Source organism: Thermobia domestica, chromosome 4 (genome assembly GCF_964235325.1).
Source record: "Thermobia domestica chromosome 4, izTheDome1.hap1.1, whole genome shotgun sequence".
Classification (NCBI taxonomy): Eukaryota; Metazoa; Arthropoda; class Insecta; order Zygentoma; family Lepismatidae; genus Thermobia; species Thermobia domestica.
This window is the reverse complement of record NC_137457.1, coordinates 18,047,808-18,075,543: the sequence shown is the minus strand read 5'-3', so window position 1 is coordinate 18,075,543 and position 27,736 is coordinate 18,047,808. Positions and strand designations below refer to the sequence as shown.

General features: G+C 36.6%; 1 protein-coding gene across 2 annotated transcripts in view; it reads right to left on the bottom strand.

The window, feature by feature from the left end:
• The window catches only part of LOC145683752 (potassium voltage-gated channel protein Shaw-like), a 151,290-nt gene that overhangs the window by 82,014 nt on the left and 41,540 nt on the right, over positions 1–27,736 (bottom strand). For both annotated transcript variants that reach the window (XM_081755296.1, XM_081755297.1), the window contains exon 4: positions 13,175–13,924. In XM_081755296.1, the coding sequence (XP_081611422.1) occupies positions 13,175–13,924 (750 nt within the window). The remainder of the gene's footprint in view (positions 1–13,174; positions 13,925–27,736) is intronic.

The window sequence follows — 27,736 nt, the reverse complement described above, 5'->3', positions numbered from 1 at the left end:
CTTATCTCCTGAGAAGTGAAAATGTGTCCTTTCTTAGTCATACTTGAGTAGAAACTGTTGTAGAAACAGAAAGATTATAATTTTCAGATTTCATATCGTAAACCGTATTACTGATCTGCACCACAAAAGAGTTAATTGAAAATATGAATTTTTACATTTGTTCCTTCTTACGGGTGTTGGTAGCATTGTCCTGTAATCCACCTATTCTGAAGGTGAGGTAAAGTGGTGGGAACCGACACATACTTCAAAGGCTGATCTTGCACTGTCTGTGTCAAGGTTCTGATTCTTATTTCTAATACGTTAGCTTTTAATTATATATTTGGAGATATTATAACATAATTTAATATAAAAAGCAGCTCTCAAAAGTAAACATCAAATCATTTACCGCATATCCTAATAAATACTTGTCCGTAAGTGTTTTAATTCTGTAGAGGGTAAACGTAGGATCTTAGTATAGTTGAATATTATGTTAAAGCGATCTTTAGGCTTACTTTGGAGGCATCTGAAGTCAAATTTCTATAGTATTGGTATTTGCGACCTTATCATTTGCTGGGCCTAACGCGAGGATCCCATGAGGCGCTTCGCCACTTGCATGACATATAAAATGTAAAATTATCAGCGACATAACACTATCCGTTAAAAAACCGACATGAAAACATGCAGTTACCCTCAATATTAGCTAATCTTTTGTTTATAATACAAAATAGCAATATTGCCGAGTATCAGTTTCATTTTAATATTTTGCTTACGGTGAGGGGCAAGGTTGTCCATGTACATAATAATTATACGATTTTTGTTATAATAGCTATTAGTAAATAGATGATTTAAATATATGCATTTCTGAAACTCAGGGAAAGGGTAATTTTCCCCTGCCCTTCCCAAATAACATCCCTGTTTACAACAACTGATTGACATAAGAATTATCTCATGTACCATCAAGAATAACGGGTATATTATTCGTGACGTTCAAGTTCGTTTGGTAGCTTATAGTTGCACATATAAGCATGCTACAATTAATTTGGACTCAGCGGATGGATATTTTGTTGATAGTTGAGGTAATAAGAGGGAATGTTGAGACTCATTTCGCTGAACAAGGCAAGATAGATACGAATGTCAAAATGTTAACATCGCCTGAGCGGGAGGAGACAATAGAAAAGAGATTCTGTATCATCCACTTCATTTCTTAGTTTAGCAAACTATGGTATGCCGAAGACATTTTATTTAATAGAAACATAGTATCAATATGTTTGTCCGTCTATCTAGATACCGACAGTTACAAGATAAAGATCGATGAGCGATAGTGAGATGAAATGTTTTGAAATTTCTTTACCGTCCTAGAAATAAGTTACACTTACTACATTCACCCTAGAAATCAACGTTGATCATCACTGAAGGGAAATAATAGTATACAGTAAAGAACAATTTCTTAGAATCGATTTAACGTCCCTGGAATAGGTTACATTTCCACCCTTACCTCTACTAATTACCGGAACTGTGTAATTTGCTGGTATTTAGGGTTTCAATATTGATACCCATTTAAAAAGAAAAGTTAAGAGAGATCCTACACTGGCCTTTAAATATGAATTCAGTATCTCCGAAACATTTATACCTCTATTAAAATCGAAAATGATGGGAAATAAAATTTTCCATTTCAACACTGATTGTCACACAGAAAATACGTAATAGATAGAAACAAGCAGAGTCCTTGATAGTAATGGATTCAGTATAACAAGTAAAGGTTCAATCTTTGACTTTGTTCCTTTACTGCAACGAGAAGTATTCGAGATCTAATATCTCTTTCCGTTGCAATCTTCCTTACTATATAGTAGTTTTGTAATAGATTCTGAAAAAAAATCTTGCTCATTTTTAAGACGCCTCAATACTGTTAAGGTAAATATAAATTCAAAGGATTATTGTCTGAAATGTCATAACGTATAAAATATTTTAAAGGTATAAATACAGGTTTGTAAAACAAGTTAAAATTACACGAAAAAACAGATTGAAGACTGATTGACGTTTTCCAATATTTAAATGATTAATTACAGTCAATTTTCAAATTAAAATGCCATTTATTGACAAATAAGGAATGCAGTGAGCGAGATAAATGGTAAAACAAATTGAAAAAATTTTATTACCTTTTTCTATTATCATTCGCATGTTCAATTTATGTTACATTTAAATTAAAAACAAACTTCACCTTTCATCATAATAGGTTTTAACTTTGTGTTTCTGTTGTTTATGTTTATTAATTGAAATTGAAGCGTGTTACATTCAGTTCAAAAGGAACTGGATGAATTAAGGTATTACAATTGCGTGTGTGTGTGTGTGTGTGTGTGTGTGTGTGTGTGTGTGTGTGTGTGTGCGGTTAATCTGGGACACCCGCTCCCAAAAAATCCATACTTCCCCTCTCGTAATTTGAATCAGTACATTAAAAGTATTTCGTGTATTTGGCTATGCTCTTTCGAATCATGCAATTTTGAGCTTTTCGTTTCTACCGGAAGTAGATTATTTAGATCTGAAGTTAAGTTTTATAAATGTATCCTGGTACTTTGCAACACAGTTTCGAAATTTACGTAAAAAACTACAAAACATCTTTTGGAAATATTTTTGTAAATATACTCTAAAGACTGTTAAATGATCTTTGTAATACAATGTTCCTTGAACAGGCACTTCCTTCATATTTTTTACCTAAAAGTTTCTAGTTTTTTTTCTGCCAGATCCTTCGGCTCGCTCTACAGTATAAGTTAAAATTTAGTTTAATTAAGAGCCATAATTGGTTAGTTGCAACTCCTTGAAAAGTTTAGTTTGTCCACAAACTACCTAATATTCTATACAATATTTCAGCAGATATTCAAGGATTTCGTTATATACAGGATAATTTAGCAGACAATATATTTTAGTGAACACTAGACTTAGCAAATTAGTAGTAATGTTTCCAAGATTATACCCTTGTGTTTCGTTAATTGTCACAGTAAAATATGGCTCGATAAAAAACGATAATCGTATAAAATCAAAATGGTATTGTACATTAGATAGCATCTGTGTAATTACAGAAGGGTAAATTCAATTGCCAACCAGTTCATGTCACTTTTTCAAATTCATTCAGTAGGTGATAATAGCAATTACGTTTAATCTTCTTATATAGCAAAGACGAAATAACATATTAAGGGCTCTTAAGAACAACTGGTAAAGCTAGGAAAGTGCAAATATCAAGCCCAAATAATAAGTTCCAAAACAGTGTTATGTTCAATATTATCGCAATCCATTTTAAAATAATTTAAGTACAAGCACGCTAAAGACGAAGCAGATACTTTGCAGTGATCGTAGATCAGTGGTCAAGACGCTCGGCCAGTAATATGTAAATAAGGAAGGTCAAAGTCTAAATCTTCGCCAGATATCTACGAAAATATAACACCCAGAGACAAATATGACTTGCGAAATTTATTTAATTTAGGTTAATTGCGATTAGCTTTCATGTACCGCAATGGTGCTTAACTGAATTTAACCCCATGACAGTTGCTATTATTTTGTCACAAGCAGCTATATGAAACAGCTGATTCATTGAACTCTTCCATTTCATGCGCCTTACTCGTAATTGGAAACATTTCTTACACAATGTCTTAAACTGGAATAAAAATACACATACAGCGCTCCACACCAGTACTCAATCTGTGATTGGCTCACCCTTTATTCCAAGTTAGATGTACCGATGAGCAGATTGAATGGCGCAATCATCACAGTATGTTACTATAGATTAAATTGTACTTAAATCGCCGCGATACGACTGTTGATCAAGTTGCACTGGGTTGTCACTATAGATAACATTCTACTTAAGTCGTGAGAACATGTTACAGTAGAAATGATTCATCAATAAACAGGACACATCAAAATAAGTATGGGCCCAAAGAATACATTAAATACTTTCGTCGGGCATACAAGAACAAAATAACAATATTTGTAATAACGAAACGATTTTTGGAGCAAATACTCGCAATTATATTATTCACTGTTTTTGGGGGGGGGTTGGTTACGCAAATATTATTGTTCAATTCTAACTATAATTAGGTCATTATCATATTTACAAATAGTTACAATGGAACAGTGCCTTTTAATCTACAATTAGATAGTCATATTCATAGATATAAAGTAAGAGAGGCGATGCATTTCACTACATAAATTATTTTATATTGCAAGGATGTTCTATACATATTGATTTATATCTATTGTAATCACTTTACTCATTTTAAATCTGCAAATTCTTTTCCGCTAAGTCAGTGATACATTACGGCGACAGTTAATTATCAGGAATTAGCGTTACTCATAGACAAAGATAATTTCCTCTAATAATTATTATTGTGCTTCATATAGAGTAAACATATCTGTATTTTACTATAACAGCATAATTTGCATTTAGGTGTGAGTATTAACAACAATATGCTCCACGTGCGTTGGCATAGCTTGTTAAATATTGCACTCTCCTACAAGTAAATGGAAAACGTCAAAAAAAAACATACAGATTATCTGACCATCTGCGCACAACATTCGTGATAGGATAATATATCATTCTTTTTTCACTTAAGTCATGGTTCATTTCTATCAAGAAGTGCATGATATGATGCAGATTTTAGGAGAATGTTGAGGTAATTACAGTAAAGCTGCAAGATTGGGGTAAGAACCTGAATCGTCACACACTAAACGTTTTTCAGCGGCTCGTCAGTCAAGTGAAAAATAATGGTATCAGTTTGCCCCATTATAAAAAGAAAAACGAAAGATTCACCGCTTAGTTAGAAATGAAAGAACGCGGAATGTTTTTGCATCGGCAAATCTTTATGATTCTCATGACTACAAAGAAAATATCTCATGATTCTCTAAGTCAAAGATAATATGGTCATTGTGTCAGTAAAACCACAATATTTTGTATTTTAAGAGAATATCTCTTCATCAAGATCTGACACCAAATGACATTCAAAGGAGACTCACATATTGAAACTAGATAAGCAGCAACTGAATGAATTTCACTCTTGTATTTTCAGATTAATTCACGTTTAAAAGTGATGGGGAAAGTTAATAGGGAAGGAGAGATTGTCGGTATTTGAATCAAGCTAATCTTCACTGGTCTACAGAGGACTTAGTTTATCTTCAATCTCCCACAAAGGAGAAAAACATGGTTTAGTGAATAGAGAAGCTATCGGATTTTCTACCGCTCACGATGTTCTTAGAGCTAGTAATTCATTACCAAATAGAGTTAAGACTTGCGTCACACAGAATTATGACCAGTGCGAGCATTCCGGTTGAAATATCAAGAATTATTTTCTTTTATTCATAGGAAGTTTGAGTATTTCGTTTTAAATCATTTTGTATTCTTTATGTAAAAAGTTTTTCGTAGAACTTTAATTAGCATCCACATAGACATTAGTAAACTGAAAATTATTTGAATTACCTTTACTAAATTATGCAATAAAAATAATCTCCCCTTACGAGCTGGAGGACCTATACGTAGGCCTACTACTTAAATTTTGGCGAAGTAAGGGTTAACGAATGGGATGTGTCGAGTAAGGTAACTTCCCTAAGCTCATAGTTCTCCTTAAAATAGGTGAAAATAAGGTTATAAGTCACTGGATGCAATTGAGAAACAATACAACCTTATTAATCAACATATCACTATGCTGAATACTAAATACGAAAGTATTTATTAAGAATTTGCTCAGAACCAAAGATGATCAAGTGTTACTCGTGCATATGTATTAATTATGTCCTACTGCAAGTATGAACTAACCGAGCTTACCTATTGTGCAAGCGTAGAGTCAAACCCAATATATTGTGATTGTGTAGACATATCTTATGTACTTCCCACGGGTAGACATGAAACCGATCCAATGCAAATGCGTAGAGCATGAATTGACTTAATACATTACACATTACTTTAACTGTACAAACGAATACTGCATTCATAAGCAAATAGTTGCATTTCAAATATCTTTTAGAAGTTTTAACAAATACTTTTTTTTAAAAAAAATGATAATATACAAAACCGCTTTGAGAAGAACGAAACTCTATTGAGAAAATCAACTTCCGATCTGATTAACATATTTCCCGTAAAAACCGACATCTAAAATAGCACTATTCGCTAAAGTAAAATTAAATACCGATTTAAAAGTTCGCTTTAATTTACTTATTCTTATTTCGAGACAGTGTATGGTTAGTACGGAAATTAATACCGCGTTTAGAATACAGACAACTTCAGAGATCATTTGAAAGTCTTTAGATGCTTTCTTCAGCAAAATATTTTAAGCAAACAAAAATATACGAAAATATTCCAATTTTGATAGGAGACAACAGTAGTAAATGACTAAGATGCATCCAGGATATCTGGTGAGATAATATATTTCCGGTGTTGGTGTACACTATGTTATAGATCCCCTATGTTTTTGATAACAGTGTTTTCCGGATGTTGATAACCAGGGCCCGGATCTTGTTGACAAGTCAACTTTTTTCTGTTACGCATAGAACAAGGCAAGTTCAAATAAAAACATTATCCATCAATTCTTGGTTCTAAAAATATTTTTTTAGGGTCAACTTTTGGTCACTTTTTGCCGTTTTGAAGTTTCAGGTCAATTTTTAATATTTTAAGGTAACTTTTAGGTCACTTATGGTCTTTTTATTCTTTTTATTCTACAAAAGGAAATCTTAAAATGAAAACTGTTTACGGATTTAAAAACACGAAGTTAAATTATCTTTTTTCCTGCTTCCGGATTATTGGGGTGGAAAAACTGCATTCCTAACAAGTTAATGAACACGCTAGCGAGTTCGTGACGTCATTGATATTTTTTCTTTAACTATTATTGTTAAAATTTGAGTGCATACTTTCGTTAGCCATGGAGAAGCATCAGTTGGTTGAAGACGTTGAGAAGCGAAAGCAAAGACAGAAGAGCATTCAGATTCTCCGGATTCATTATTGAATGAAACGCTGTTAGAAAGATATGCAATTAATGTAGAAGTCCAACCTTGCTTATCATCAGACAGTGAAGAAACTGATGATATACCCGATGACGAAGTGTAGGAGTTTTCGGAGGATCAATTGGATTCTGTGCCGAAATCACACGAAGCCCTGGTATCAAATGTGTATACGTCAGCACCGTCACCTGCTGCAATGGAATTAACTTGGAATTGTGAATGTTGTGTAAGCTATGTGCATGTAAAGTGTGTTATGGATTGTATTGTGAAGTGGATTATCAATGGTTATGTGATATGTTATGCATGTAATTGGAATGATACATTTTAGTGGGCTCATGAATGTTTCTATTGTGACAATGGTATTTTAGGAATACGTGCATGGTCTGTGTTGGTGAGTCCTCCTGTACAGGACGAATTGTTCTATATTAACGGATTAATATTTAGCAATATTTAGTTATTATAAGAAAACTTTGTTGATGGACCAGGGGAACTGTAATGTACCAGTTGAGGTAATGAAATTTTTGTTGACCCAATACTTATAGAACGTACTGTATACTGTAGATTTTTCAATATATAATTTTCGATCCATGTAATAAATTCATTTGTTCTTTATTTAAAACAAAATTAATGTGGAAGATTTGAATAATCTAGTAGGAATTATATTTCGGGGGATAATATCTTTATTTATAAATTATTTTATTGTAAATCCTGTATATGAGCATTTCTAATGGATGAGTATTGAAATTATACACTATAATGCTATATGAAAAAATAGGCCAGAAATTGGACAGAAATTCTTCAAATTATCCACCAATCTGATATTTGGCAGAATAATTTAGACCCCTTCGTCCCTCTGAGATGCCATTATCTTCTTAATATCCCGTTTTATCCAGTTTTTACTATTTTCTATTCGCTTTATATTTTCCGCTGCGAAAACTCTTTGTTCTGATTGGAACTATTTCCGATGCTACTAGTCATTATCTGCCTGGAAAAGTATCAAGCTAGATCACATCAGTTTCCGTTCTCACAAGTAAGGGACCATACGTTGTCGCGCAAATCAGATGCAGACATACGCTATCTGATTGAGCATGAAAAGATATGAAGAACACAGAAACGTAAGGTGCTAAGGGCCATAGGGAGCGGAGCGAGGAAAGAGGAAACATTGAACTTCGGCAAAATTGAAGAAAGTCAGGAATGACGGGAAAAGTTAATTTCGTGCAAACAGGGAAAGAAAGTCAACCAAAAGAAAGAAACTAAACACAACAATTGCATCAAGGACGGAGAAAGATCATAATCAGGGTTGCCATTTGGACCTCAGTGTTGCCAGCGCTGCATAACAGTGATATGGAAGATATAGCACAGTATAGCAACTCATGCACAAGGAAAAATATTAGTAACACAAAAGACAATTGAAAAGAATGTAAACGTGCGTGAAAAGGTTTAACGTAGTCGTGAGTGAATATTATAGCCGCGTGAATACAAATGGAGGAAAATAGAGAACAGTACACACCATTTGTAGATTAATTGCAGTTGACGTGAAGATCACGAATGAATGCGTGGTCACACACAAACATTTCTCGCAGTGAACACAGCGGATGAAAGCAAGCTTGTCACAAAGGTATTTCAAACTGTACAGAATGTTCAAAGGGGTAGCCACATTTGAAAAAAACGCAAAGCGTATCATCTTTTGGAATCTCCTAGAGGAAAACTGGTAATGAACAAATGACTGAAGGCGGAAAAAGTTCTCACGTTGCCACACATTAATACTGGAGAACACTAACGTATCTGTGATGAACTCACCATGCTTTGAATGGGCAAAAGAAGAACACATCAGCAGGTTGTATAAGGCCTGTACATTTCGGAGGAATCAGCTTTTTGTAGAACTGAACACCGTCAGGAACTGTCATGTTGTAAAGAGTGTCATCCTTGTTTGTTAGTCCAGGAGTCAACCAAAAGCAAAACAAGATCCCTACCCTGAAGATCGGGCCACAAAAATTCTTCCAGGAAGATTTGCAAATCCCGTTTGGTCATATTCGCTGATATGTTTGCATATGCTTTCACATTGGGGAATTCAGCGACCATGCACGCTGGAAAGTTACCACTGGGTTACGAAACAAGAACATACATGTGTGGAAGCAATGCACCGTCCATCCTAATCACCGGCATAATCATATAGGAATGCGTCGTTGCGGTAACTGAACCTATGGCACCAAAAATTGGGTTGCTTCCATTAATGGCTAGGGCTATGCCTGAATGCAACTTTTCAGCAAATCTCGACTAATCTGTATTAAGGACCTGCTCTGGAGTCAACTCTTGCTCTACAATGAAAAACTTGATCTCGTTAACAAAGTATGTGGCGGATGCTTGAACTGCAGCAGTATCAACGGCGACTCGTGTACTAACTTTATGTTTAATCTTGCGCGAAACCAGTTTGTGTTTTCGTTTGAAGCGCGTGACCCATGACCTTCACGCTGTGAATGATAATGTGTTGTTTGGATCATTTTCTTTCTTAATATTCATGGCCCAAATACGTATTGTGCGGTCGTTAATAATTGCATTGCATTGTCTCATTGCGATGAAATGCTCGAGTACAGCATTATTTAAGCATTTCTGTAAGGAGTGCCGGCGTTTACAAGGTGTTGTGTTTTTTCAAATTTTGTAAGACGGTTTATTTTTGATTTTGCGTTTTGTGCCATAGCGCTAGTGAATTTTAGGCGCGGTGACACATCGATCGCTAACCCAGGAGGACACAGCTGGGGGCTCCGGCTCTGTCGGCTGCTTGGTCCAGATCTTGTATGCATCGGCCAAGTAGTTATCCGAGAATTTTGTGAACGTTTATTTGGTGGAGATGGAGCATAAGATGACGACCCACTGTTGTCGTGCAGAGTTGGTGGACTTCGTTCTGGTTGCAACATTGTTTCCTCTGCTAACGCTGTATCATCACCGAAATCATTTTCAATGTCCTCAACATCTGTGCCATCTTCATCCATCACTAATGTATTAAAATCATCTACAACACTTTCTTCGTTCCACAACTGTGCTTTAATCTGCTCTGTAAGAATAAATTCCTCCCGCGTTGATGTTTCTTGTGAAATGCCGAACACATCTGCTAACAACTTCACAACTACAGATTGTCGTATTTTGCACACATATGACGCGCCTAGTAAATCGCACTCGTGCTTGCTAGACAATAAACAGAACTGCTTCAATATATGACGACAACGTGTCACAATCTTTGTGCTCTACCTACGTTCAAATCACTCGCTTCTCCTATTCCAATAGCAGATCAATATTGATCTGGTGTGGTATTTTTATAATATATTATTAAAAAAACCACACACAACACGTGTACAAATCAGTTTCCAAAGTATCCCCGCACTCGTTCTAATGCCACCTCCTGACTGTCCTTTGTGATGGCACACACAGAACAGAATCTTCGCTCAATACTTCTACTTCTACAACAACAAGCACCAGTTGTGTCTCGCGCCTTTAAGTCCCACACTCTCTGCTCACTTCCTACAAATGCGCCCCTTATCTACGTAGTTGCTTGTGGCCCATAGCATGACAAATCACTTCATACCTCTTTTATTTTGTAGTTCCACGCCATCTGATTTTGTCTTCTCTAATAAGATCACTGCTTGGACAATCTCGAAGGGAAACCATGAGTACATATGTGAAAAACATGTGCACATTGTATTTTATGAACAAACAAACGTTCGGTTAGCTCTTATAGCGATTGCCTTGGAAACAATAGAAACACAAAATGTCCCCGTGTTTTGGAGGCGTCAATACACTTGTCTCCCACCGAGTTTGGTGATATATATCCTACCTACGGCGAGGCGGCGTTTGCGGTTTTTTGTCTACGAAATCAGCGAATACGCAATATACACTGCATCGTCAATTACCCGGGTCTTCTTCCACTCTATTTATTTTTCTAGTCAAAGATACAAACAGGGGTTTGTATCTTTAATTCCGAGGCCACATGGGCACTTACGGTGAGACTAGGACAGATGAGGCAAACAGGTTTGGTCCGTGCTACCATATATCATCCCGACATTCGCCTTGTGCAACAACGGCTTATAAGGCACAATATGCAGAATGGCCGGCCGAAATTTTTTCTCTATTAATATCCACACTGGACCGACAGTGTCCCTGATGGATGAGTGGTTAAGCTCTTTGCTTTGTATTCAAGGGGTCTCGGGTTCAATTCCCGGTGGGGACACAAAAGGTTCGGATCCCTCGTTAAACTGTAGCTCCCGTCCTGTAAACGTCATTATCATCCCAGGGAAGGCAATAGCAAACCACCATGGGTTCATCCAGCCCAGGGACCTTCAAGTCAAAACCTGCATTTGGGCAGAACTCCGATCATCATAATCATGGAACGATGCTCCCAAACACTTTCGTTTCGTCTTCTTTCGTTATCATGTGTAACCCCTCCACTTTCATGTCTATATTTGTTTTCTTTCATGTACATTATTCACTCACGACTATCATTAAACCTTTCTACGCACGTGTACGGAGTCTTTTCAATTATCTTTTCTGTTACTAATATTTTTCCTTGTGCATGAATTGCAATACAGTGCTATACCTTCCATATCAATGTTATGCAGCGCTGGCAACACTGAGGTCCGGATGGCAACCCTGATTATGATCTGTCTTCGTCCTTGATGCCCTTGTTATGTTTAGTTTCTTTCTTTTGCTTGACGTTCTTTCCCTGTTTGCAAGAAATTAACATTTCCCGTCATTCCTGACTTTCTTCCATTTTGCCGACATTCAATGTTTCTTCTTTCCTCGCTCCGCTCCCTATAGCCCTTAGCACCTTAAATTTCTGTGTTCTCCATATCTTTTCATGCTCAATCAGATGGCGTATGTCTGCATATGATTTGCGCGACAACCGCATGGTCCCTTACTTGTCACAAAAGTGGGATTTTGGACAAACAAAGCCGTATTATCAAGATGAAAGTAGTTTCAATTACGAAATAAACAGTGAGGAAGCATTTTGCGAGTCTTAATTTACTGAAATTTCATTTTAAAATAGTCACGAAAATTAAGATATGAAATCTCAAGTCGAGGACGTCATGATTACATCTACAGATACCTATAAACAGGAATTGTAGTGAAGTGTATCGAGTTTCCGGTTATTCTTTAAGTGATCGTTTAAACAGTTTGAAGATTATTGTTTCCCTTGATAACTCCCGTTATCCTTAATATTCCCTGTTAGGTTACAATAGGCATGTTAACATAGCTTCTGTTTGTGTATGTAGTAAATATGATTTTTTATTATTATTAGCATGGCGGAAGCTGTACGTTTATTTATAGTTAAATTAAATTTCACAATGTCAGTGTAAGTTAGAACAAGGACTCCCCCTTATTACTGAGTTTATCACGGCTTTCAACACATAATGGGCTATATAAAGGAACAATGTTTTTTCCTTCCGGAAAGGGACCCTTACCATTAGTAGTTTCAATATGTCCTTTCAGAGACAGTGAAAGTAATTCTCTAAATGGAAAACCATGATTTGATTGCTAATAGGGCCATTGGGCTCTGACTATTCTGCTTCTTGTGCATTGTAGTATCCGCAGAGCCCCAACCTCTGAATAAGCTTAGACCATGGTGGAAAGATTACCTGGCTTAGACATCATTTGTGCATTCATTTTGTCGAAAGGTTCCAATGAACTAATTCGCTCTACCTATATCTAGTAAACAACGTATTGAGAAACATAGAGTTTCCAACTACAAGAACAAATTAGTTCTGCATGCGATTTGGATATGTGGAAATCTGGATAAAAGCACACTAATAATATTTAATACAGCGGAGAATGTATAAAATTTTCTTACCATTATTACATATATTAACTGTACGCAACAGAGCCTGCTCTTAGATTAAATCTTCCGTTACACTTGCTGAAATACAACGCTATTCCCTGTATTATCCTTGGATATGAGAAGAGAGAAATACATAGTATCTCTGAAATTAATTAGGTACCAATTTATTTCAAATATACGCATCGAACATTTGAATTAAACATTTTTTACGTTGGTTTAAATAGGAACGACAAACAAATTACACTTTTACAAACGAATACATGCAGTTCGATTTTCATTAAATTTCTTTACAAAAGTGTATTTTTTTTAATTTTCTGAAATCAGTTAGGATGAAGGGTGTTTGAAAAATAGCAGCCTATTGGATATATATAAAAACAAACCACCAAGACTTACCTGAGTATGTGAATAGAACATAGAAAAGTTGGAAACAATAACTGGCACTGGTAGAGCGATGGTTAACACTCCCGCCAACGCACACAAAGCGCCCACAAACATCCCGACGTAAGTCTTAGGAGCCATATCACCATAACCGACAGTAGTCATAGTGACAATTGCCCACCATAATCCCTCAGGGATGCTTTTGAAATCATTGTGAGGGTTAGCTTGAAGTCTTTCAGCGTAGTACACTAAACTTGCAAAAATTACTATACCAAGCACAAGAAAAAACACTAAAAGAGTAAGTTCTTTCGCTGATGCCTTGAACGTATGAATAAGAATCTTTAGTCCTGGAGAATGTCTTGTTAATTTAAATAATCTAAGAATTCGTATAATGCTGAAGAACTCTAGAATATCAGCCTTGTCAATACGATGTGCAACATTTTGTAGCAGAATGTCCGTGTAAAAACTTAGCGTCGCTATAAAGTCTATTATATTTACTGGAGATTTTATAAAATCGATTAAGTTGGGGCTTACAACAAAACGAACTATGATCTCAAAAGAAAACCATGCGTTACACACAAGTTCTACATAAAAGAACGCTTCGTGAGGGTCAGTGCGTTCCATGTCCAGTGTCCACTTGGTGGTATTTCCTGTTCCCTCGATGGTTATATTACGTATCACAGGCACTCGCATGTCTGGATGAGTCTTCAAAGCAAACGAAAGCACTGATACACAAATGAAGAACACTGATACCACCGCAACAATCTGTAAAAAAGAAATTCATAAAAGTAAGTTCCTAAATGTATTGTATTATTTCGATTTTAATTAGACTAACAAACATATATATTTAATACCAGGGTAGAACTAGTAACAATATACGTCCCCTGTTGAGCTAAAATGAGGGTCCATTGTAGGAATGTTGAAATGTATTTGTCATCGTTTCTATGGTTTGTCAAGTATCAATTTATTTTTTAACTCATAAATGTTACCACGTATTTTCATATAAAAGTCAAAGATTAATTATTATAAAAGTTCTCGAAACGGTTTTACTAACGCGTACAGTGTATGATTGGAATTACCATTTTTCACACAACACTTTAATTGGTGCTTGTTAGTTATTTACATAAAGAATTTGAGCACCTTTCATAAACAAAAGACTCTCATATGTTATAATTCAAAGATTAGTCTCATTGGTACATATTTTCAGTAAATAAAATACCAAACTCAACTTTACTCAACTTAAGAACGAGGTTAAATAATTAAATCACTTGCATTATTATTTCCAGTTCTTTCGTTATAAATCAGACCAAATTTCAAATAGATTAAAATTTACTACTAAATTACATATACATATGCCTATCAAAAACCAAACTTGATACTTCTATTAATATTTTCTTATGACTAACAATGGAACATTGGTTCTATTAGCATTATTTCTGTGCTTGCAATATTTAAGTTACTTCCAGCTTCGAATATCTACTTAATTCATTGGAGCTGCAAGGAAAATCATGGATCACTTTTCGTAATCAAAAATACCATGACCTTTCTACGTACAAAAAAGAAAATATTCCACCAAATGTTGTCCAAGCGAACGAAGCGAAAGATGTTTCATTTGTAACTGAGAAAATTTGTTCTTAAGGCGAAAGAGTTAAAGACGTATTTATTAGTATTATACAATGATAAATGTAATAAACTATATACAGGGTGTTTCAAAACTACACCGACAACGTTTGAGAGTTGATTCTTGACGCCAAGATAACACAAAAAGTATAGACCAACTTGGGTGCAAAACATTAAAAAGAACTATATACAGTTGCAATTTTATAGATTGTGTAGAATAAAAGGACAAGGAGAAAGACGAAATAATATATTATAATTATAACAATTATGACGATAAATCAACAAAAACTTAAACCTAAACTGAAATCTGATCAACAAACTAGTTTGCTCTGGTGTTCAGGTCGAAGAGAAAAGACTAAACGAAAGAAGAGACAAAATTAAGGTAATATGTAAATTCGATTTCCCCTTTAATATGAGGAATATCCTTGTTTATATGTTCGGTAATGAAACAAACAAGTGCTACACAAAAGAATTGGAAGCAATATATGTGGAAAAGATATATTTTTTAAAAAATATTAAACCAGAAAAGAATAAAATACAAACGAAAACTAACATGTTATTATGATTTGTTATTGCTAAATATATTTTTTTCTTTTTAATTTGTTTTTAGCTTCTTCTCTTTTCGAATTGTTTGGTTCATTGTGTTGCTATTTATTGCTTATTTTGTTAAAATTTAATATATAAATAAACAAAAATTAATAAATAGAAAGAAATAATAGGATATGATATCGAAAATATGAGGTGGCATGCAAAGAAAGGACGCCTCACTTCATTTTCCCTGAGGCTAGAATGGAAACAAAGGAGAATTCAACTACTAAAGATAAACTAGTAGAAATATAACTACTAAAAGAGGAAGTCGAGTTTGAGCTGAATAAGACCTATGAAGATGCAATGGCAGGGGAAATTGGGTAAAATAATAGAAGTAAACTATACTTTCATCATCGTCCAAGCCCGCAGCCACGGAGAGGATACAGCGGGCGTTGCTCGTCCTAAATTATATCCCATATAAAATATATTGCTGTCCATTCCTAAGTCGGTAAAACATTAAATACAGGTATGATATTCTTGCAAGTTTATTTACCCATTTAAAATTCAATTTAGTGCACTTTACGTATACTACGTAAGACTATAATCATATGTTTTATTTAATGCACCAAATACATCTGCACAACACCTAAAATTACATAACTAAATAGAGTTGTGTTACACTTTATTGTGATGTAATATTTCTGTGTTATTGAAGGGTGTTCCTAGTGTTGGATTTATAACCCTATACCTTAATATCCGTTAGAAAGGCACGCGTATATCCTTTGCAAAAGGAGCTACGGCTCTGTTACAAGATCCATAAGTAATAAGTAAATAAATAAGCGTTATTTCTCTCCTACGTTCATTTCTGTTCCCACCTAAGGAATCACTTTGGATCATCTCCACTTCGGTTCCTGCATTCGTTTAAACCGCAGTAGAACTACATTAGAGAAGCCAGGAGTTCATATGTGGCATTTACTATGGTTAAACTGTGTGAAAGTCCTTACGCTACTTTAATGAACATTTGTGCATAATTTGTCTGTACAAGCAGTTTAACCCCGCCGTGGCCGGTCCCAAGTCCATGCTGAGAAAGGGGAAGGGAACCCCGTAATTTGTCGCTCTCGAACTGTTGTGTCGGGAGCTGTATCTATGCGGGGTAGATAGGGTGACACTGGTACCCAGCGCGCTGGTACTTTAACTACCATATGGCAGCGAGTGGCACGCGGTGTCAACAACCTACCGGCAGAGGTGAGCTTTCGGGGAGCATCCTCTGAAATGGGCGACTAACTCGTGCCATTGGATCTGGGAGAGTACGTGTGACCCCATCACGTCCTCAGTGGGGTAGGTAGCTTCGGCTGCCGTGCCTACCGGCGGCGGTGAGCCCTGGGGTATCCCCCGAAATGGGCAACTAAGCCGTGCTCTTGGGTCCGGGAGATAAGGCTGTGTGGTACTCCAACACGCTAAAAAGAGTGGGTAGTTGGTGTGCCTGGTGGGCGGATCCAACGCCCTACCGGGAGGATGATGTAGGTACTGTCCTCAAAGAGAGTGTAATGCGTTCTCTTGAGTCCGGGATGGGATACCTAGTATCCTAATGCATACTCGTACTTCAGGAGCGCTGAGGAAGCGGGTCTCTCCTTCGTCCCAGTAGTGTGAGCTGGGTGCAGGAGCCACGACCCTACCAGGGGAGCCGCCGCTCCCAAATGGCCATTGTCTTTAAAGGTAGACAGTCTACATCAGCCATTGGGTCTGGTAATGTATGGTTCACCTCTCCCGTAAGAAGAGGTAGTTCCGTATTGTTTGGACGACCCTACCGAAGGAACGGTGTGGATGTAACTTCTAATGGTGGCTTACACGTACCATTGGGATTCGGAAGGTAGCCTCGCTACAACGTGTCCGTGGTACCTAAACACGTTAAAGATAGGTAGCCCCGTATTGTTTGGGCGGGCCTACCAGGGGAGACACGGCTCCCAAATGAAAATGTCTGCCTTGAGCAAACGGTCTACATCAGTCATTGGCTTTGGTAATGTACGGTGTACCTCTACCGTAATTAGAGGAAGTCCCGTATTGTTCGGACGATCCTACCGGGGGGAGTGTTGGACTCCTGCCTGCAGGGGGACCAAACGGAGGTGTGGGGAGGGGTCAATCCCAGGAATCTGGGTAACGGTTCTGATCCTGCGAAAGGGAGGAAACTCTGTGGGATAAGGGCCAGCACCAAACTCAAATGGTGACTCAACATGTACCATTGGGTCCGGGATGAGATACGGGAGTATCTGGACGTGTGCGTGGTACCTCTACACGACAAGGCGGTTGCCAGTTGAACGATAGAGGTAGGCAGGGCCGGGATTGAGCAAGCCCCCTCGGGCATTGCCGGAATTGGGTTGGACTCTGCCGGGCTGTGGTCATACCGTAAGATTCGGAAGCTTGTGTGAGCCGATCCCAGGAATCTGGGTAACGGTGAACACGGGCGGGAGGTGAGCTTGCCTTATAACGCTCGGGCGCCATGCCTGCAGAGCATGGTAGGACTGACTCGCTAGCAGTCTGCCTCAACCAGTAGGTTAACTGGTAGGCACTCAGGACTTCGGTCTGGCCGCGCAGTGGGCGTATCCCACTCCCTCCGAGAATAGGGGATACACACTTAGGTGTCAAGGTTAAGGGACAAATCTTTACGGTGCACTTCGTGCACGAGCAACAATAGCGTATATTGCGGAACTATGAGCGGGGTGCATTACATTCTTGCGAAACCCGTCCATTAAATAGACCGAACGGTCGCGGGCATGCTCTCCATGCATGCAATTAAGCGTGGCATAGTAGACCACTAGCTCACAATGTACAAGCAGATATGAACTAGATGAAGTTGCTACAATTTTTTTTCTGAGAAAACCTTTTATATTTACTGAAAGATGTTGCAGTTCTGGCCAAAGTGTATTTAAGAGGAAGAAAATATAACTGCAAGATCTTTGTTTTCCTGAAGATACTCATGACACGGAAATCATGAACTGCTGTAACGGTACTTTATGCAATTACAAAGGCAAAGATCCTAATCTATGCAAGTAACAGAAATTACTTGTATTGCAAATCACTGATCTGTTACCTTTTAAGTAATAGAATATTGTTAGAGAGTTTAAATCGATTAAAATTGGAAAATAATTACGTAAAAGGAAGTTCATAAGTAAAAAAGAAAATAACCGTGCTTGGTACCCAACCTCGAAAGGATTGCCTCGAGGAAGGAAACGCCCATAGCATGGGCAGTCCAACGCTGACATATGGGGTCAAATATAAGGGCATTGTTCTCATTAGTTTTGCTTGAATTAATTAGCAACCAGTTTTCTTTTTCTTTCTATACACATGAAACTTTTATATAAGGCTTTAAAGCCGTTGTTTGTATTATAGCTGACTGAACAAGCAATACGTAAGAATGTGGAAGCAAACACCTGTATCTTGATAGAAACGATTTACGAATGTTGGTTGGGAAAGGACAAGGGAATTACCAGGACATTCCAAAGATATCATTGATCTGCAGTATACACTTTTAGTGTTATGTTCTCAGAAAGAAACACTACACCATTTGTTAAACAAAGTTTGGCTAAAGCAATCGATGGTGTAGTGGTAGCGTGCTAGACTTCCAAATGGGAAATCTTGGTTCGATTCCAAATCAGGTAGTATGGTATTTCGTATAAAATAATGGCTGCAAACAGAGATTCATCTTCTGATGGAAAGGTTGCAAAGCATCACTGGAGATAATTTGAGTAAACGATGTGCGTTCTACATTATACACTGCAATGATAAGTATGTTTCATATTTATATTCGTCCCCACTCACTCTTTCTTGACGTTGCCCTATCCTGTCTTTGGATCTTTCACTGCTCCCCCTCTTTCTCCTTCACACATACACATCATGTTCCAAAGTTAAAACGGAGCAAGTACGCGATATACCTGGTCTGGAGAATCTAATTTACTCCGAACTTAGGGGTCGTGTTTTTCGTGCTCTCGGCATACCATCTCCAGTCCTTGTCATCTCTGACAGAAATACTGTTTACACGCACGGACATAAGTAAAATCTTTTTTTTTATCCTCTGGGTTACCGAGTCTCAGTCGAATTACCGGTCACTACGGATAGAATCCCCGAACCAGTGGTGGTCTACATGATTCGACTGACACGACGATTTGTTTGAGCTCTTAGCGTTTTCATTCTATCTGTTCAAATTACGTTATGTCCGGAAGAGATTAAATCAATGCTGGATGTTCGGAACAGATAAATCTTCGGAAATGACTAGAAAATGATTATCTATTTGGCTGTTTGAAAACAGAATTTTAATAATACTAGTTGTACACAAAATTTGTTTCCATCCTATAATTAAATGTGTTTTATTCATGTTGAAATTTGAAACATGCTACATCTATGAGGAATATAAACTTTTGCTTTCGAACATTTGCAACTCCTCATTATGTCACAGTTTGGATTTTAATATAGGGTATTTCTGATAGAAATTTATCAGTATAAGTGCACTCTTGAATTTTCTCTTTCTTTCCTTTTGTTTTCTTTTCCTTTTCTGTTTTTGGTTCAGTTTGCATTAGTAGTCTTAAATGGAGGATATGGCCAATCCTAATATATCTACTGGGTATATTAGAATGTGTTTTTGGATCCGTACGTCCAATGAACACTGCCGAGTTTGCAATCGAACCACGCGGAAACAAAGCATGTTTGTTGAACTTTTGACATTATCCATGTCTCGAAGTTATACAGTTCAACGTGAAATTGAGTATGCGATCCATTATGAAAGTGACATAATAACTGTTTAAATCATCCTCTATGTATTCGAATAGTTCTGAAAAAATATATGAAAACAATCGTTATTTCTATATTGCTGTTGGATTTCTGGAAACGGAACTTTATAATGTTAGGTTCTTTTCTTACTACGTTTGAATTCCACATTTTTATCTGTTCTTCTTCTTCTTCTTTTTCTCTCTCTCTCTGCATAATTTTTGAATCTCTGTGTAATAGACATCCATTGGTTTCTACTTTTTATTGTGTGTACTTCAGTTTCTCCCTACATCAACTTATGAATCTTGTTTCGTCTTGGTTTTGTTATTTCATTTTATGGAAACTAATATATGTGTAGTTTGAAATCAGAATTGCGCTCATGTTGTTAGCTAATTTTAGTATGGGAGAGTAGAAAGGAGGAGAGAGAGAGGCGGTCTCTTTACCTGACACGATTATGGGATATGTAGGTGTATATTGGATGGCCTAAGTGTACGGCATTACCTGTCGCATTTTTTTGATGCGGAGTGTACAAATACTTACATAGTCATATTTACAACTTATTTTTTCCCAGTCTAGATTGGAGTTTTTTCAGAGGTGGTGCATATAAGATAGGTGGAAGTAGATCATTGTCAAAAATCTGAGTATAATACTTACTTTTGATATTTGTTTTTAAAAGGTCATGCACCCATATAAATCCAAGTTGCTTTGAGCCTTAGTTAACAGGTTTTCTTCCCAATTTTATACTATTTGCATATCATTTACACCATTCAACTGGTTTATACGAATAAGAACAGTTAAGATCATACGCCATAGATTTGCATACAATTTTGCCCTTAATACGACACTATTGAAAAGCACATACACAACTGTTCGTTGAAGTAAAGAGACAACTATTGATAAGGGTTCATACACACATCAGTAGATGTCGTTGGAACGATACTTTATCAATCAAAATTTAGTTGTGTGTTTGTCGTCAAACAGCTTACCTCAATAAACTTATCTCGATGTCAACAAGATCATCAATTTTCGTATTATTATGTAAACAACATTGTATATTTTCAAAAGCTTGTCTTTTAAGCATGGTTTTGTATGGACAAAGTGTCCTTCATCTGAACAATTCTATAAAGTCAAGACTACGCTCAGAATTTCGACATTGGTTGTATGATAAAATATGTAGTAGTGCTGTAAATAACCAACCATTGAACCATTGTAATTCTAGATTTCGGAACACAGAAAGATTAGTATTTCGTGTTGTTATACTGGATCAGTTCGAAATTATTTTTATATATTTCACTAGGAATATTATAACTCAAAGTAAACTTGTCATCAAAGATATTACCAAGATCATTATAAGTTAAACTTGGGCATTTACGAAAAATATACTCTATCTTGTCAACAACTTATGAACCAGCTTTTTCTTATTTTAATCTCTCTTTAATAACTCAAAGAAATGAAGTGAAATCTTTAGTTTTACGTCCCACCACGCGAACTGGGATTGAACCATAACTCAAAGAGTGTAAATAGGAAAGATGTATCAGAAATAGGGCCCGAACTACGCAAACAGAGTTAGTATGCACAGTTTGCAAATTAGCTGTACAGTCAGCGACAAAAGTTTTACTCGTTTGATGAAATTAGTTTCGTAAATAGCTTCAAAATGGAAAGACAGTTTTCAGTAAATTAAAGAGAATATCATTTTCTGTACGATCCAGGCATTCCAGCCTTGTGCTTTCCATCCATACCATCGTTATTCCGAAAATAAATTTTATCGAGCGAAAAGAACTTTTGTCGCTAACTGTACAAGGAATATTCACTAAATTTGTTTCTTTGCTCTCTCTCATGGTGCCTTGCTCACATTGGCCAAAGTAATGACGCTACAGCATTGTTCTAAGACTTAAATATGTTCTACTGGCTTTCCAATCCGAACAAGTAAACAACGTTCATCTCCCAGGAAAGAAAAAGATATCTGGCACGGAAATCAAAGAGATCTTGTGATAAGAATGGTTTCGTGCTCAGTACCGAAAGCAGTGTTCCGATGGAAACGGTTCAGACGTCAAGAACCAGAAACAGATATTAAAGTAGAAGCAAACTCACAGCCAAAAAAATAACATCGTTCCTTAAAAAATCAAACAGAACTAAAAGTAAAAAATAATGTGTTCTGAAGAAAATTACTTGTTAAGTGTGATACTTCTAAAGTATTTATTATTCATAACTGGAAGTAAAATCATGGGGAACATTCTCACATACAATCGTTTGATAAATTCTACATATCGGACCTAATATTGTAACATGATTTAATATTATTTGATGTAATGATTGATATAACTGACCCTCGATTTCCTGGATGTTGTGAATCTGACATTTTGACATCCGGGCGGGAAATTATCTTTGCACCTAGCTGGCCTAGGAAGTACATCAACAGCATGGAGATACTTCATGCGATGTGAACGAGAGTCGTCTTATTGAAAGGTGGTACTAGAAACTTTCTCATGAGTGGTAACACATAAGGACACTAGATGGATCTTCGTGACGTATCGTTGTTTCGCCAGAATTTCTAAATGACTGCCAGAGGTGATCTGAACACATGCCTGATGCTTCCCCACATCAGGATCCCAGGACTAACAAGAAAGTGTGTCTCCAAAACATTGTGAGAATACGTCCTTTGAGGTCATAGCCACAATACTCGCAGATAATGATCATCTGAAGTGGGCCTGAAACGAGATTTGGAGGTGGAAATGATGCGACCCCACTTGTTCGTTATCCATGCTTTCTGAGTACGAAACCAGTCCAGACAACTGATCTGTTGTGATGCTAATCGCAGCTTTCGCATTTGACGCTAATTTATAGACCGGCTGATGTTAATCTCCAAGATGCCACGAGGTGCTATAGTGAGTATATTAGTTGCAACTGTATGAAACACGCGGATGTAAGAGGTACGAAGTGCTTGCAGCACTATACACAGATCCTCACTTGGTGTGGCCAATCTCTGTTGACAGGAAAACTTTGAAGCGTGTGGTTTCCCTCACTTCCCTATTTATGTCAACGTAGAAGTACTGACAGCCTTGAATGTTCCAATGCCTGGATCTTCACAATTCGAGCAGACGACCACATATTGACCCACTGCGAGGCATCTTTCAAAATATAGTGTACTGGTAACATTGTCTGACACGAGGATGCGGCATTCTCCGTTATCCATCACACTGGTCAATAATCATCTGATGCTGCACACACACCTTATATACTCTAATAGCACGGTGTCATGGTGACAACACTAATGCACTCTGTTGACCGCTCCAGCCATTACAGATTATTGCAACTCTAATCGTTTGCATGCTATGCACGTATACGAAATGACTTTGACTAAGAACACGTATAATGAAATCGAAAGGAAGAGGGCATGAAGTACGCAAAGTTTAGGAAGAGAAAGCCAGGTAAACAAGATAGGGAATCGCTGTCCTAAAGAAAAGTGATTTTTTTTTGCAATCGATGGCTAGAGCAATTTTCTGAGCCGAGTCCATTAAGGAGTCGATCCATTAACATCTTGACAGGAATGACTTTGGCAGTGGTTATTCGCATCCCATTCATTAGAAAGGCTAATTTGAAAATATATCACTTAAGAATTACAGGTTTCATAAACGTCTAGATGAAAATGTTTAGTTGCTCCCATTTCTGTTTATAAACACGAGCCTATTCATTCTTAAATGTATCTTTCACGTCAATCGTTTACTGTCTTCAGCTGAGTTCATCATTTCTGTAGAATATATACCGGTAAGAAGATATAAGAAAATCTGTGACGAAGAATAGGTTTCGTGCAAGCATATTATAACTGATGAGTGGTCAGTGACCAAATTTTTTAAGTCTTCAACGTGAGTTTTTGAACATCGTATTGGAAAGTTCTATGTTAAAGTAAACCTTCACGGATACGCCAATTACTGCTTTATGGTCATTGTGACGGAAACGATTGCGGTATGGCCAAACACATAGTATGTTTCTATTTTTGTCACAGTACACCAAGATTCTACTGTGTAACTCGTAATTACTTCACCTTGCAGGATGAATACCTAAAGCTATACCCATATCGTGAATCAAACTCAGCACCATGAGCTTGAAAGGCATACACTCTTACAATTAAGGCCCATGATAATGTTGCTCCTAGCTGCTACTACTACTACTACTCTTATATTAGTACTAACACTTGTACTTCTGTCCTTCGTCAGTACCAAAAGAATTGTCAGTGTAAGGTGCCGTCCTTTGTTAGTAATAAACTCTAGAAGGGAACTTAAGATTTAAAATGACATTCAAATCATTGCATTGAGTTTACTGCTGTTTCGTCGGGAATCGAACAAAAAAACTTCGTATATAAAATCCGCTCGCTTTGGTCACTAGATAAGTGGGAAGAAAATAATAATAATAATAATAATAATAATAATAATAATAATAATATAATAACAATAATAATAATAATAATATTGCATTGAAACAACGTAGCAGCAAAAGGGATTCTTAGTAACGTTTCTAGTACTATACCTTTGACATTTACTTGATCAATGCCCTAAAGGAGTAAGGAAAAAGAAAGCTCTTTGTAGAACGATAAGAGCTACCGTTTCATTAGAACAAGAGCATGTGAGTTGTCGTATGTAGAACAAGTAGAATAAAGATTTTATCCCGGCCCGAATGGTTTCCTGGGTGTCCCTAAGGAATAATAAACTACGTGAGAAGGGAAAAGGTTCTAATATGAAAGAGAAAAGATGTGGAAATAGCTTTCTGTGTCTTTCAATGTGGTACCATTATATATTATGTATAGCCAAGTACGAGTAGCAAGAGAGAGGTTCTATAATAAAAATCACAAGAAAAGCACTCAACACTTATGAAGAATTGTGTGTTCTTAGTGTGTGAATCAAAATTGTTTTCGTGTCGTTAAAAATCAGAAGAATACGAAGGCCAATATTTATTATTTATTGGAAGTGTTCTTGCAAAGAGGAAGAAAGCTTTCTATGTGTTTCGTAATAAACTACGAAGGTCGTGCATAAATCTTACTCTGCGTGTATGTGTGCGCACAGGGATGTCTCTGTATAAAGCTTCAAATACATTAAGATTTTATGATTTTACAATATTGAGAAAGTGCAAACATTTAATCCCTTCTCCAAATTGAATAGGATTTTTCTTTCAAAAGGCAGAAAACGTCCATAAAAGTTAAATGAAAACTGGGGTCGTACCGATTATTTATTGAGTTTTCATTTCTGTTGGGACTTATCCTTTGATTAAATAATTCGTAACAATTCATTTCGAGGCTTCTATTCAAATATAGTTAAACAGGAAATATACACTCTTCGAGCAATCATTAATATTAATACCAATATCGCATCACAAAATAGCAATAGTGAAAACCTTCAAATAAGTTTTCGATAGTGCTCTAAGCTTATTAGTACCTTTGTTTGTCAACAGTAAATCAAGCTGACAAAAACTAAAGGGTTCACTACAAAACTCGGAAAAGATTTCGGAAAAAGAAGAAGCATGAAATAGATTTTGGTTAATTACTTTAATTAAAAGCAGTTTATTTCATATATGGTTCTCGGACAAATCCAATTGAAAATGAGACCAAATGAAGATCACCAAAATTTAAGCAGCTATCAACCATACAGAATGGAGCTAAGGGAAAGAAAACTGAGTTTCATCGAAATAAGGGAAAATCAATAGTGATAGTGAAAATTAATATTTTGCAAAGAATGAAAATAAGCAAACTAAACTTAAGCTACCAACCATAAGAACAGAGAAATCAGTATAACCCTTATAGAGCAGGAACCTGTCTTAAATGGAAAGGAAATAGCATATGGAACCGGAACAATAAGATTCTATGGTAAAGGTTTCATATATACAGTATATATAAGTTGAAGAAAGGACACACGTAGTTTGTGCGGAAATGTAAACTTAAGCACTTGGCGTACAAAATGAAGATAAGTGTGTTGTAATGAACCATACTGTGGACCCAGGGGGCGTACTCACGTAGAAACTACGCTGAGACCTTGGGATATAAAAGCTTGAGACGTAACCAGTGCTAGTAGCTATGGTGGTAGGAGCGACTGCAAGCGAATACTGGAGCTTCTGTATGAGAATTCAATCACGAAGATCAGGTAGTACAGTACGGTGGTATTTTGGAGACACACTTTGTAAAAAATGAGACTAGTCGACACAAACGTATTTCTCGACTCGAAATTTCGAGTCGAGACACGAGTCGAGTCGAGACAGCTTGTAAAAATCTCGACTCGACTCGAATGTCTCGAAAATCTTTCTATAATTTTTAATATTATTTTCAAGAAAGTACCGGTACTCATTCAGAAACACTCGGCAAGAGAATTTGGGAAACTGCAGGATGTATAAGATGTTCGAGGAGTGCTGTAGTGAGTGTCTGCAACAAGTCTCAAAACCAAGGGGAAACGACGTCCAAACGTCGAGGTGTTGGGCGCCCCCACCTCATTACATATGTCGGACGTAGTAGCCTGGGGAGACTGGTAAAGCAAGACAGCAGTGAACTGCGTCGGAACTGATATCAAAGTTTAATGCTGGGCAAAGTACAAGTGTGTCTGAACTAGTATTGTAAATTTCCGGAAATTTTGAACCTATTGGTAAAAAAACCGTTTTCTTTTCGATTTCTTTCCGGAAAAAATAAAAAAAGTTTGTATTAGATTAATTTTACTAATAATGATATATTTTTCAGACGCGTGAAAAATATAAGTTCAAAAATTTCAATATTTCGAATATTAAAAAATAGCACTTGAAAACCAAACTATTCCAGTTAATATCTATATATGAAAATACTAGATTTATGCGTATATGTTTGTCCCCACAGAAAAGTTTATATGTTTGTTTCTAGTCCTTTCGGCAATGAGATCTTGAACCCACAAGTGCTAGAAACGTGCCGTTTTCATTGGTCGGTTTGTAACAAAAGCCGCCACTGAATCTGAGTTGGAGGAAAATCGTCAGGACGACTTTTATTACAAAATCAGAAGAATTAAAAATAATATAACTTATATTGTAAAACATTGAAGGAAAGAGAGAAAAATTGTTGTAACATATTTTTAAAATTTTTGAAAAAGTAAAGATCTTGGCGATTAAAAAGAAGAGAAAAATAAAAGGTGATATATTGTTATAGTATTTCTAGACGGCAACACTGATTTCTTCTTTCCTCCGGGCGTAGCGGACTCCCGGCCGGTGAGTTGCGCTCGGAATTGAAAGGTGTGAAGATGTCTAATGGAGGCTAGTGTGAACAAGAGGAAACGTGAAATCGTAATACGAACACGAGTTTGTGCAATCGGTATTAGTAACTTCGTGTGAATTTTGCATGTTTGGTTCAAAGGAGACAAAGTTTAATAATTATTAATAACGGTTATATCTGGAAGTAAAAAAAGAAAGAGTGAACCGAAACACTCTCGTAAAAAAAAAAAAAATAAGTGGAGCAAGAAAGTGGGGTCGTGAAAATCAAGGGATTGTTTTAATTCCTAGTGCAATTCAATTCTGGTATTGAAAAGAAAGAATTGAAAGTGAATGATTTTTGGATAACTACATATATTACCAGATCGTTGATTGGAGCAAGATTCGATATAAATTCGAATACTCCACTTTATTCCGTTTACTTGAATACGTTATTTGATTCCTTTTGAGAGGATAGTATCTTAC